Below are 14,496 nucleotides of genomic sequence, written 5' to 3' on the forward strand. Positions count from 1 at the left end.
AATTTATAAATAAAAACGAAAACTTGAAGAATAATTAAGAAACACCTAAAACATATTCCTGTGCAACTAAAACTTATAACTTTCAGCTGTCAGTGGTGCTAGCATTTAATAAACACAAACTGTAGCGTACAGTAATTAAATTAACTAAACAACATGTTACATGGTACAAGAGCTGTTATGTTGCAGCTGTGGAACGTGGGGTCTTGTGAACACCAAGGCGATCCAGGTCAGACATCAGCAGAAAGCAGCTAAAGGAATTCAGGTTCAGGATTAATTGGTCTGGAAGCCAAATTGTAGACACAGTGCAACATTAGGGAGAGGAGGAATATCTGGTCACAAAGATTGTCACATCATTTAGCATAGGGTTGTCTGTTTTGATCCGCAGTGAGGGACAGGAAGATATTGAGTGGGGCAATTAAAGGGATTGAGCAGATAGTAAAGGGTGAAGGCATAGTGGTTAGCACTGCTGCCTTACAGTGCCAGGAACCCGGATTCAATTCTGGCCATGGGTCACTGTCTGTGTAGAGTTTGTTATGATCTCCCAGTGTCTGCGTGGGTTTCCACCGGGTGCTCGGTTTTCTCTCACAGTCCAAAGATGTACAGGTTAGGTTGATTGACCCTTAGCGTCCAGGAACGTGCAGGTTAGGTTATGGGGTTACGGGGATAGGGTGGGGTGGACGGGTGAGTGGACATGGATAGAGTGCTCTTTCGAAGGGTCGGTGCAGACTCGGTGGGCTGAATGGCCTCCTTCTGCACTGTAGGCATTCTATGAAACTTCAGATCTTGCAACTGTCAAAGAGAGGTGCTCACAACCTGTGTGGACAAAAGCAAGATGGATGGGCAGGTGGCCATGGCACAGGAAACTTTTCAAGTGGGGGGAAGCAAACAGGAATGTAGTGGTAGTAGGGGGCAGTATTTTGAAGGGGATTGACCTTGTTCTCTGTACCAAAGAATGGGGGGGGGGGGGTAGTTGGTGGTGAGGGATCAAGCTAGGGTAGATGTAGCAAATCAAGGGGTCCTACAAGCAGGAGAGCAGAATATTATAATGGGACATGTGTCAGAGAAAATAAATCTAAGAATAAATCAACAGTCAAGACCAGATGTTGCAAAAATAACAAAATACAAAATTAAAGGTTCAGTATCTGAATGTGTAGCATACATAACACAGTAAATGAATTGAGATAATGAAAGAGATTAATGTGATCTTATGGCCATTACGAAGACATGGTTGCAGGATAACAAGGATTTGGTCCTGAATCTTTGATCCTTAATACTGAGGAGTATTTGCCATTCAAGAAGAATAGGAAGCTAGGTAAAAGTGGAGGAGTAGTACTGTTAATCAAGGATGGCATTGGTGCAATAGCTGGAGATGACTTTGGTTCAGTTCAGAATCGGTTTGGGTGGAGATGAGGAATAGTAGGGGAAAGAAGCCATTTGTGGGAGTTACAACAGCGACAACAATGTAGGACAAAGTATACAAGAAATAAAATAGGATCCATGTGATAAAGGAATGGCAATACTCATGGCTAATTTTAATCTACATATGAACTGGAAAAATCAGATTGGCGGTAGTAGCCTGAATGAGTTCATAGAATGCTCTCAAGCTAGTTTCATTGAGCAACACGTTCTGGAACCTTGGTTATCGTATAAAATTACAGGATTAATGAACGACCTCAGAGTAAAGGTGTCCATAATAGGATTGTATTTTCTATCCAGTTTGAAAGGAAAAAAGAGTATATTTCGAATATAAAGAAAAATTCTAAGGAGAGGGCCCACCATCTGTGGTTAGCTAAAGAAAGCATCAAATGGAAGGAAGAAGCATATAACTGTGCAAAGATGTGCCAGATTAGATGATTAGGTCAGAATATAATGAACGGCAGAGAATGACAAAGGTTAATCAGGAGAAAGAAGGTAGCCAGAAATATAAAAACGGATAGCAAGAGTTTTTACCAGTATTTAAAAAGGAAGCAAGTAGAGTGAGTTTTGGTTCTCTGGTGAATAAATGGGGAATTGATAGTAGATAATAAGGAAATGACGGATGAATATTTTGCTTCTGTATTCACTGTCAAAGATTTAAAAGACGTTTAAGTAATAGCTGTAAATCAGGAGGTGGGAGGGAGAGAGGAACTTGGTGAAATTACAAATCAGTAAGGAAATGGTGCTGAGAGAACTGATGGAGCTGTGCGCTGACAATCTCTGGGTCCTGAGGGCTTCACTCTTTGGTCTAAAGAGGTGGCTAATGAGCTAGCAGATGCATTGATGTTAATATCCCAAAATTCGCTAAAGTTCAATTAGACTGCAAAGTAGCAAATGCAACTCCTCTCTCCAAGGAGGGAGGCAGAAAACTATAGGTCAGTTAGCTTGACATCTGTCATGGGAAAGGTGTTAGAATTGATCATTATGGAGGCACTTACTCAAGGTAAATCAGGAAGAATCAGTATAATTTTGTGAAAGAAAATCACGTTTAACAAATTTATTGAGGTTCTTTGAATGAGTAACATGCACTGTGGATAAAGGACGTACTGAACTGGGATCTCCAGAATACATTTGATAAGTTGCCACATCAAAGGTTATTGCAAAAAATAAGAGCTCATGGTGTAGGGGGTAACATATTAGCATGGCTATAACATATTAACGTATAAAATAGGAGCATTCAGCCCCTCGAGCCTAATCCGTCATTCAATAAGATTATGGCTGATCTATTTGTGTGAAGTTCCACATTCCCAACTACTCCTTTGATTCCCTAGTCTTATAAGAATCTTACAATGCCTTAAAAATAATCAGTGATCCCATTTCCACCGCCTTCTGAGGTAGAGTTTCATGGCCGCACAACAAAAAATTTCTCCTAATCTCTGTTCTATAAAGGTGACCACTAATATTAAAACAGCGTCACCTAGTTCTGGACTCACCCACAAGGGGGGAAACATCATTTCCAAATCTACCTCGTCAATACCATTCAGGATCTTATATAGTTCAATCAAGTTACCCCTCGCTCTTCTAAACTCTGGTGGAAACAAGCCCAGTCTTCCTGACCAGACGTTTGGCTGGCTGGCAGAAAACAAAGTATGCATCAATGCATCTTTTTCTGATTGCCAGGATGAGAGTCCTACAAGGGTCTGTACTGGGGACTCAACCTTTTACAATTTATATGAATGACTTGGATGAAGGGAGAAAAGGCATGGTAGTTTGCAGATAGCAAGGTAGGTAGGAAAGTGTGTTGTGAAAAAGACATGAGGTTGCAGATGAACATAGATCGGTTGAGTGAGTGGGCAAAAGTCTAGCAAATGGGAGTATAATATAGAAAGGTGTGAAGTTGTTCATTTTGGCAGGAAGAAAAAGCAGAGTATTACTAAACTGAGAATGATTGCAGAAATTCTGAGGTGCAGAGGGATCTAGGTGTTCTCGTGCATGAGTAGCAAAAACTTAGTATGCAGGTGTAGCAGGTAATTAAAGGTGCCTAATGGAATGCTATCCTTTATTACGAGAGGAATTGAATATGAAAGGATGTTATGCTTCAGTTATACAAGGCTCTGGTGAGATCACACCTCTCATATTGTGTGCAGTTTTGGTCTCCTTATTTAAGGAAGGATGCAAGTGTGTTGGAGGCAGTTCAGAGGAGGTTTGGGGGCTGATTTAGTTCAGTTGACTGGACAGCTGGTTCGTGATGCAGAGCAAGGCCAACAGCTCAGGTTCCGTTCCCATACCGGCAGAGGTTATTCATGAATGCCCACATTCTCAACCTTGCCCCTTGCCTGAGGTGTGGTGATCCTAATGTTAAATCACCACCAGTCAGCTCACCCCCTCAAAAGGGAAAGGAGCCTAAGGGCATCTGGGACTATGACGATTTTATTTGCTTTACTAGATTAATACCTGGAATGAATGTCTTGTCTTATGAGGAAAGGTTGGACAGACTGGGCTTGTTTCCTCTGGAGTTTAGAAGAGTGGGGGGCTAACTAGATTGAAGTATGTAAGATCCTGAACGGTCTCGACAAGGTGAATGTAGAAAGGACGTTTCCTCTTGTGGGCGAGTCCAGAACTAATGGGGTACTGTTTTAAATTTAGGGGTCACCCTTTTAGGACAGAGATGAGGAGAATGTTTACGACTCTGGAACACACTGCCTCAGAAGGCAGTGGAGGCGGAGTCATTGAATATTTTTAAGGCGGAGGTAGGTTGATTCCCTTGCCTAACAAGGAGTTATTAGGGTTAGACGGGAAAGTATTGGTGGTGACACAGTGGTACAGTGGTTAGCACTGCTGCCTCACGGCGCTGAGGATCCGGGTTCGATCCTGGCCCCGGGTCACTATCTGTGTGGAGTTTGTACATTCGCCCCGTGTCTCCGTGGGTTTCACCCCCACAACCCAAAGTATTGCAGGTTAGGTGGATTGGACACACTAAATTGCCCCTTAATTGGAAAAAAAATAATTGGGTACTTTAAATTTTTTTTTTTTTTTAAAAGATGGGAAAGTATTGGTAAAGTATAGCTTTCGGAACAGAGGCAAGAGGAATCAAATAAATACATAGCACCTTTTACATTCAAAGCACTTCACAACCAATTCATGTCTTTTGAAGTATAATCACATTGCAGTAAAATACAACAGCCAATTTGAATACAGCAAGATCCCACAGTCAGAGAGATAAATGTACCGTATCTATTTTGGTTATGAGGGATAAGTGATGCTCAGGAAACAGAGGAAACGCCCTCTCCTGTTTAAGGAATGCCATGAGATCTTTTCCATGCACCATTGACTTAGATGGGTAGGCAGATATTGCATGCAAATTACAGTAACTCCAACCATGCAGCACTCACTCAGTATTGCACTGGATTGTCAGCCTAGATTATGTGATTGAATCCTAGAGTGAGACCTGAATCCGTGATCTTCTAATTCAGAGTGTGAAAAGCATGAGGACCAAGCAGAGAGACAAGACAGAGGGAATACATTATGGACAGCAGCAAGAGAGTCCTGCCGATTGGAAGAGAAATGAACGGCTCAAAGATGTAAGAGGAGAAACAAAATCTGCTATTTTGGAGGTACAAGAGGATCAGAGAGGGAGGGAGATTCTATCATAGGTTGGGGAAACATGTTATTTATTCCCTCATTTAAAAAATTTTTAAAAAAAAATTAAAGTACCCAATTCATTTTTTCCAATTAAGCGGCAATTTAGCACATCTTTGGGTTGTGGGGGCAAAACCCACGCAAATACGGGGAGAATGTGCAAACTCCACATGGACAGTGACCCAGAGCCGGGATCGAACCTGGGACCTCGACGCCGTGAGTCAGCAATTCTAACCACTGTGCCACCGTGCTGCCCTTCATTCCCTTATTAGAACATCTGTGTCAGCCACCATGAGGAGGGAGCGATCACTACTTCAGTTCAGGCTAACTACTGGTGTCAGATTTGGTGCAGGTGCAGTTTCCGCCACAAATTCAAACAGGTGAAAGAGATGGTGGACTCAGGCAATGCAACCCAGACATGATGTAATCTGTGGGGAGAGCATGCTCGTGAGCCAAGTGGACAAATGTGTTTCAGGCAATGTGCTCTTCATTTTGGGGGAAAGCAAGAGATCTCCAATAGCAAATTCAACAATGATGCAGATACATGCACTACACGGTTTGGCCTTACTAGTATTTTTCTCATTCGAATGCCTTCTCTTTCTTAATTCCTTGAAGGGTTTCCTCAATGCTTCTCCTGGAGTCTGTAGCTTAGGGCCAGACGGTGACTGGTTCCAGTGCTGTCCGAGTGCCTTTGGATAGTAGTCCTTATACACATTACACCCTGGAGATCAATTGGACAATAGAAATAAAAATCTTGTGTTTTGCTCTTCAAGATATAATACTTGAATTTAAAAAATTCTATGCAACCGGTTTGCAAACATTGAAAGGATTCAATATTTTTTACCATTAATCCTTGCATGTGTCAGTTTTGAGAAATTCTTTTGAGATGTTTACATTTTTTAAAAACTAGAGCAAAAAGCTTTGAGAATACATTTCCCCTCCTGATTATTTTATCCCCTCCTAAAGCCATTGGATTCTTAGAGGGGTATGGGCTCATGATCACAAGTTACATTCAGAATATTCCTCTTAAGTGATCACTCTTCTTGTGCAACTAGCAATAGAATGCTGGCAGTATGCTGAACTGCAGCAGAATGACAGTTGAGCGCAGCCTGATCTTCACTTAATGTCCATACATCTGTTCTGCCAACAGGGGATGGTGGATGGCAGTTTAGGGTTCAATATGAAAAATGCTTTTCCAGTCTCCCTCTCAGAATGCTGAGGAAAACAACAACTGCTGCTGAACCAGCAGAATTTCCAGAGATATACACACCGGTCATGGCTTGTAAGGCTCAGTTGCTCATTCCTCTTGAGTAATGCTGCCCACATTAACAGAAGTAGCACGTAACATTAACATAAGCACAACAGTGCCTGTACTTCCTCAGGAAACTAAGGAAATTTGGCATGTCCACATTAACTCTTATCAACTTTTACAGATGCACCATAGAAAGCATCCTGTCTGGCTGCATCACAACCTGGTATGGTAACTGCTCGGCCCAAGACCGCAAGAAACTAAAGAGAGTCACACGAACCTGTCTCCCATCCATTGACTACATCTACACCTCCCACTGCATGGGGAAAGCGGGCAGCATAATCAAAGACTCCTCCCACCCGGCTTACTCACTCTTCCAACTTCTTCCATCAGGCAGGAGATACAAAAGTCTGAGAACACGCAATAACAGATTCAAAAACAGCATCTTCCCCGCTGTTACCAGACTCCTAAACGACCCTCTTATGGACTGACCTAATTAACACGACACCCCTGTATGCTTCACCCGATACCGGTGTTTATGTAGTTACATTGTATACCTTGTGTTGCCCCATTATGTATTTTCTTTTCTTTTCATGTACTTAATGATCTGTTGAGCTGCTTGCAGAAAAATACTTTTCACTGGACCTCGGTACACATGACAATAAACAAATCCAATCCAATCAGGAGCAAACAGTTGTGGAAATTACGAGCATTATTTCCACACATAAATAAGAAACAAAATTAGGGCAAAACAAAATTAGGGCAAAATCTTAATTCACATTGATCAGAAGGTAAACTCCAAGACAATTAAGTGTAAAACTTAATTCTAATGTTGCCTGTCCAACGTTACTCCATAAAGATTGAAAATTATAAATCATAGAACTCAGGATAGTGATCAAATATTAATCCAATATTAAGTTGGAAAAGGATTTTAAAAATCAGTCACGGATTCAGATTCCAGACTGAAAAAGGGCAAATTTTAGGGGTCTAAAAGGTGAACTGGAGCAGGTTGATTGGACGACACAAAAGGCCTTCATCAGCCAGGGCATTGAGTACAAAAATTGGCAAGTCACGCTGCAGCTGTATAGAACTTTAGTTAGGCCACACTTGGAATATAGTGTTCAATTCTGGTCGCCACACTACCAGAAGCATAAGAGGCTTTGGAGAGGGTGCAGAAGAGGTTTACCAGAATGTTGCTTGGTATGGAAGGCATTAGCTATGAGGAGAGGTTGGATAAACTCAGTTTGTTCTCACTGGAACAATGGAGGTTGAGGGGCAACCTCAAGTTGAGAAGTCTACAAAATTATGAGATGGACAGAATGGATAATTAGAAGCTATTCCCCAGGATGGAAGAGTCAATTACTAGGGGATATGGTGCGAGGGGCAAAGTTTAGAGGAGATATGCGAGGGAAGATTTTTTTTTTTTTTTTTTTTTTTTTTTTTTTTTACACAGAGGGTAGTGTATGCCTGGAACTCGCTGCCGGAGGCGGTGGTGGAAGCAGGTATGATACTGACATTTAAGGGGCGCCTTGACAAATACATGAATAGGATGCCAATAGAGGGATATGGGCCCCGGAAGTGTATAAGGTTTTAGGTTAGACGGGCAGCATGGTCGGCCCAGGCTTGGAGTGCAAAGGGCCTGTTCCTGTGCTGTAATTTTCTTTGTTCTTTGTTGAAGTGCATTTTGATAGATAGAACAGTGGATGAAAAATGGGAGACTTTCAAAGGAGAGATGAAAAGGGTGCAAGCTAGGTACTTACCCATGAGAAATAAATCTGGGGTATCCAAAGCTAGAGTACCTTGGATGACGGAGGATATTGATGATAAAATAAGGAAGTAAAAAAAGGAGGCATATGTGTATGCCAGAATAATATTAGCAATGGAAAGCAGGAAGATTATCTCAAATACAGAAGAGAGGCTAAGGCTGGAATAAAGAAGGCTAAGAGGAAGCATGAGGAAAGGGCAGCAGGCTGTGCTAAAACAAAGAGCAAAAAGATAATGTTGTGGAGGAGAATGCTGAGCCCCAGGCTAATAGAATAGATGGCATTGAGGTACGTAGGGAAGAGGTGTTGGCAATTCTGGACAGGCTTAAAATAGATAAGTCCCCAGGACCTGATGGGATTTATCCTAGGATTCTCTGGGAGGCCAGGGAAGAGATTGCTGAACCTTTGGCTTTGATTTTTATGTCATCATTGGCTACAGGAATAGTGCCAGAGGACTGGAGGACAGCAAATGTGGTCCCTTTGTTCAAAAAGGGGAGCAGAGACAACACCGGCAACTATAGACCGGTGAGCCTCACGTCTGTAGTGGGTAAAGTCTTGGAGGGGATTATAAGAGACAAGATTTATAATCATCTAGATAGGAATAATATGATCAGGGATAGTCAGCATGGCTTTGTGAAGGGTAGGTCATGCCTCACAAACCTTATCGAGTTCTTTGAGAAGGTGACTGAACAGGTAGATGAGGGTAGAGCAGTTGATGTGGTGTATATGGATTTCAGCAAAGCGTTTGATAAGGTTCCCCACGGTAGGCTATTGCAGAAAATACGGAGGCTGGGGATTGAGGGTGATTTAGAGATGTGGATCAGAAATTGGCTAGCTGAAAGAAGACAGAGGGTGGTGGTTGATGGGAAATGTTCAGAATGGAGTACAGTCACAAGTGGAGTACCACAAGGATCTGTTCTGGGGCCGTTGCTGTTTGTCATTTTTATCAATGACCTAGAGGAAGGCGCAGAAGGGTGGGTGAGTAAATTTGCAGACGATACTAAAGTCGGTGGTGTTGTCGATAGTGTGGAAGGATGTAGCAGGTTACAGAGGGATATAGATAAGCTGCAGAGCTGGGCTGAGAGATGGCAAATGGAGTTTAATGTAGAGAAGTGTGAGGTGATTCACTTTGGAAGGAATAACAGGAATGCGGAATATTTGGCTAATGGGAAAGTTCTTGAAAGTGTGGATGAGCAGAGGGATCTAGGTGTCCATGTACATAGATCCCTGAAAGTTGCCACCCAGGTTGATAAGGTTGTGAAGAAGGCCTATGGAGTGTTGGCCTTTATTGGTAGAGGGATTGAGTTCCGGAGTCGGGAGGTCATGTTGCAGCTGTACAGAACTCTGGTACGGCCGCATTTGGAGTATTGCGTACAGTTCTGGTCACCGCATTATAGGAAGGACGTGGAGGCTTTGGAGCGGGTGCAGAGGAGATTTACCAGGATGTTGCCTGGTATGGAGGGAAAATCTTATGAGGAAAGGCTGATGGACTTGAGGTTGTTTTCGTTGTAGAGAAGAAGGTTAAGAGGAGACTTAATAGAGGCATACAAATGATCAGGGGGTTGGATAGGGTGGACAGTGAGAGCCTTCTCCCGCGGATGGAAATGGCTGGCACGAGGGGACATAACTTTAAACTGAGGGGTAATAGATATAGGACAGAGGTCAGAGGTAGGTTCTTTACGCAAAGAGTAGTGAGGCCGTGGAATGCCCTACCTGCTACAGTAGTGAACTCGCCAACATTGAGGGCATTTAAAAGTTTATTGGATAAACATATGGATGATAATGGCATAGTGTAGGTTAGATGGCTTTTGTTTCGGTGCAACATCGTGGGCCGAAGGGCCTGTACTGCGCTGTATTGTTCTATGTTCTTCCAAGAATATTAATGGTAAAAGATGTGAAGGATAAAATGGGGCCCATAAAGGGGCAAGCAGGGTAAACTGCTCACTGATGTGGAGAGTATGGCAGTGGTACTAAATGAGTACTTTGCTTCTGTTTTTACCAAATTAAATAGCCCAGTTGAAAATATGGGTGTTGATCAACTGAGCAGTATAGTGATAGATAAGGAAAAGGTGCTAAAAAGGCTGGCAGCACTTCAGGTACAGAAGTCGCCAGGCCCAGTTGGGAGGCATCCTAGTCCTAGATTGTTGAGAGGGGTAACAGAGCATATTGTGGAGCCATTGACAGAAATTTTCCAGGCCTCTCTGAACACAGGATTAGTCCCGGGGGACCGGAGGATTGCAAATTTTCAATCCTGGCCCCGGGTCAAGGCCTGTATGGTGTTTGCATATTCTCTCCATGTCTACGTGGGCTCACTCCACAAACCAAAAAGATGTGCAGGGTAGGTGAATTGGCCATGCTAAATTGCCCCTTAATTGGAAAAAACAAAGAATTGGGTACTCTAAATTTATTTTTAAAAAGTTGACTAAGAGATAGGAAACATAGGGCATTTCTCAGACTGGCGGAGAGTTGAAAGTAGTGTTCCCTAGGGCTCAGTGTTGGGACCCTTGCTTTTTCCGATTTATCTGATGATACTAAGCTAGGGAAAATAAGTGAATTGTGAGGATGACGCTGAGTGACTTCAGAGGGACATTGACAAGTTGGCCAAATGGGCAGATACCTGGAACATGAACTTCAATGCCGTAAAATGTGAAGTAATGCATTTTGGTAGAAGAAACATGGGGAGATAATATAGGCTCAGTGGTACAACTTTGAGTAGTACAGGAGCAGAGGGATCTCGGGTTTCAAGTGCATAATTCTCTGAAGGTGGTCAGGCAAGTTGAAATAGTTGCTAAGCGGGGGGGGGGGGGTGGCACTTGGGCTGGGCTGGAAGCACTATTAGAACTGGGAGAAGTCATGGAGGGTATTAACTCCATGCAGGCGGGGAAGGCACCAGGACCAAATGGGTTCCCGGTGGACTTCTACAAAATATTTACGACAGCACTGGCCCAGCACCTGCGGGAGATGTTCACAGACTCGCTGGCGAGGGGCACCCTGCCACCTAAGCTAGCACAAGCCTCAATCTCGCTGACACCCAAGAAAGACAAGTACCCCACAGAATGCGGGTCCTATAAACCCATTTTGCTGAAAATGCTGGCCAAGGTCCCAGCCAGGAGGCTGGAGGACTACGTACCAGATTGGTAACAGAAGACCAAACGGGCTTTGTCAAAGGTAGACGGCTAACATCAAACGTCAGGTGCCTGCTGAACGTGATAATGACCCCATCTGGGGACAGAACACCCGAGGTTATCATCTCCCTGGATGCAGAAATGGCCTTCAACAGAGTCGATTGGAAGTACCTGATAGAGGTATTGGAGCAGTTCGGGCTTGGAGCAGGGTTCACCGCCTGTGTGAAGCACCTGTACAGCACTCCCACGGCAAGCGTACAGCCAAATACCATCAGCTCTAAGTACTTCCAGCTGCTCAGAGTCACAAGGCGTTGTCCCTGCTGCTGTTTGCGGTTGCGATCAAACCACTAGTGATCACGCTCAGGGCAGCAAAGAATTGGAAGGGGATCCGGAGAGGAGACAGAGCACAGTGTCTCACTCTATGCGGATAACCTGCGGCTGTACATCTGGGAACCACAGAGCAGCATGGCAGGCAGCATGGAAGGAATCATGGCGCTCTTGAAAGTGAGTGCGAGTAGAGAGAACCTAGGATTCCCAAAAAAGAAAACAATGGGGGCCTAGCCATCCCAAACCTGCAATATTTCCACTGGGCTGCAACTGTGGAAAGGGTGAAGGGATGGATAAAGCAGCCAGAAGCCGAGTGGGTACGAATGGAGGAGGGCGCCTGCACGGTCATCTACCTCCAGGCCCTGGCCACAGCTGCGCTCCCATCCCCACCGAACAAACACTCAACGAGCCCAGTGGTGATAGTCATACTCGGGACGTGAAACCAACTGCGACAGCACTTCGGATTAACCAAAATGTCGATTAAGGCTAGCATCTGCAACAACCACAGGTTCACGCCAGCGAGAATGGATGTCACCTTCAAAAGGTGGAGACAGGACAGGGGGACATTGACAGTTAGGGACTTCTACACCGACAACAGACTGACAACACTAACAAGAACTAACAGAGAAGTTCCAGCTGATGTGAGGGGAAACGAGCTACGATGCATGCAGGTCAAAAATGTCTTACGTAGAAAACAAAAACGTACCCATGACCACCGCAACAAGTCGCTGTTAGAGGACTTACTGAATGCGACCTGTACGGGCGACTAACAGGAAGGGCAGGCACATCACGGGACAAGACAAGGAAAAGGTGTGAAACGACCTAGGGTTTAAAATAGGATGGGGATTCTGGAGCGAAGCACTGCACAGGGTCAACTCCACCTCCACATGCACAAGGCTAAGCCTAATGCAGCTGAAAGTGGTACACAGAGCCCACTTAATCAGAACCAGAGTGAAAAGGTTCTTCCTGGAAGTGAAGGACACACGCGAACGGTGCCAACAAGGCGCCAACCACGCCCACATGTTCTGGTCTTGCCCCAGGCTAGTCAGGTACTGGACAGCCTTCTTCGAGGCGATGCCCAAGGTGGTGGGGATGAGGGTGAAGCTATGCAGTGGCAGTCTTCGGATATCAGAACAGACAGATCTCTTCATGGGGAAGAGGGCCGACGCCCTTGCCTCCCTGATCGCCCGCCGGAGAATCCTGCTTGGCAGGCGATCAGCTGCACCACTCAAAACTGCAGACCGGTTGTCCAATCTGTCACAATTTCTCCAGATGGAGAAAATTAAATTTGTCATCCGGGAGTTGGAAGAAGGCTTCCACAAAACGTGGGACCTATTCACCCAGTTGATGCAATGCCTGTTTGTAGCCAACAAGACAGAGGAAAGGAGAGGGAAGCCACGATATAACAGACGCAGACAAAAGGATGGGGGACGGGGAATAAAGAGGCATGGAGCCCAACCATGCCCACCAAAAAACAAAATACATGGCATCATGCCAACCCAACAGGATATAAGAACTAATGAGTGAAGAGGGCACGCCAGACGACTAGAAGGGGTTGGGGCTCAGGACGAAAAAGGGGAGAGGGAGGCAGGGGACCCAGCTAGAAATGAACACCTACTGGAGCACATAAAACAAGAAGCTGTAACCGTTGTAAATAACGAAAGATGATCGGTGTATCTATAATTTTGTTTTCGACGCATGTTCACGCTTACCTTTGTTCCGTATAATATGAAAAATCCTTAATACAAACATTAAAGAAATAAACAATTGTTATGAAGGCTTATAGCATCCTTGGATTTATAAATAGAGGCATTGAGTATAAAAGCAAAGAAGTGATGCTAGACCTCTACAAATCATTAGACCACATTTGGAATATTGTGTTCAGTTCTGGGCACCTACTTTATGAAGGATGTTAAAGCCCTGGAGAGAGTGCAGAGGAGATTTACTAGAATTATACTAGGAATGAGGAATTTTAGCTACAAGGTTGGAGAAATTGGGCTTGTTCTTCTTGGAGCAGAATATAGTGTCCAATTCGCCTAACAAACATATCTTTCGGGACTTGCGGAAGGAAACTGGGGCACCTGGAGGAAGCCCACCCAGACACGGGGGAACGTGCAGACTCCACACAGACAGTGACCCAAGCTGGGAATCGAACCTGGGACCCTGGCATTGTGAAGCAACAGTGTTAACCACTGTGCTACTGTGCCACCATAACGTGCAAACTCCACACAGTCACCAAAGGCCAGAATTGAACCTGGGTCCCTGACGCTGTGTAGTAGCAATGCGAACCACTGTGCCGCCAAGTGCTTAGTAAAAGGGAAAGCAGATTTTGGATGCCATTGTGATAGAACTATGAGATATCTCACAGCTATATCTGGCGATATTTTGCAGTTATATTCTACATTCAGGAAATTTTAAAACCTGCATCAAATCAAACAAAAAGTTAAGAAATTAAAGTTTACAATGTGGGAAAGTTAAGAGAATGCTGATAAAACATCTGTTAATGGTGCGAACCAGAAATCACGATTACGGTCAAGGTGAAAACAGAAAATGCTGGAAGTGTTCAGCAGGTCTGGCAGCATTTATGAAGAAAGAAAAAGTGAAAGTTTCAGGTCAGTGACTGAAAGGTCATTCTCTCTCCACAGGTGTTGCCAAACCTGAATATCTCTAGAGTTTTCTATTTTTAGTTCAGATTTCCAGCATCCACACTTTTATTTTGAATTGGTTAGGTAATTAATTTATTTATACACTTAAAACCAGTTTTGTGGATAAAAGCACAAAGTGAAAAACAAAAGCCAGCAGGCACCCACTTACTGACTGAATCCAAGGCATCCTCACATGTATGGCTTTTGCAAGGAGTACTGTTTGATAAGGAAACCTTCAACTCATTCTTTATTGATGGAAAGGGCTGCTTGTTCCAGTCTTCATTATGCAGCAAAGCTTGAACGTGTATGTTAAAAGGTACATCTACAAAAAA

At 44.0% G+C, this 14,496-nt stretch overlaps 1 protein-coding gene across 6 annotated transcripts in view; it reads right to left on the reverse strand.

Annotated features, from left to right (window-relative positions):
- kansl1l (KAT8 regulatory NSL complex subunit 1-like) overlaps positions 1–14,496 on the reverse strand; it is a 149,413-nt gene that overhangs the window by 51,763 nt on the left and 83,154 nt on the right. For 5 of the 6 annotated variants that reach the window (XM_072484057.1, XM_072484049.1, XM_072484067.1 and 2 more), the window contains exons 8-9: positions 14,334–14,486; positions 5,624–5,776 (exon numbers count right to left, since the gene is read on the reverse strand). In XM_072484057.1, the coding sequence (XP_072340158.1) occupies positions 5,624–5,776; positions 14,334–14,486 (306 nt within the window). The remainder of the gene's footprint in view (positions 1–5,623; positions 5,777–14,333; positions 14,487–14,496) is intronic. The other variant, XM_072484074.1, reaches the window with a different exon arrangement.

This window comes from Scyliorhinus torazame, chromosome 2 (assembly GCF_047496885.1).
Source record: "Scyliorhinus torazame isolate Kashiwa2021f chromosome 2, sScyTor2.1, whole genome shotgun sequence".
NCBI lineage: Eukaryota > Metazoa > Chordata > Chondrichthyes > Carcharhiniformes > Scyliorhinidae > Scyliorhinus > Scyliorhinus torazame.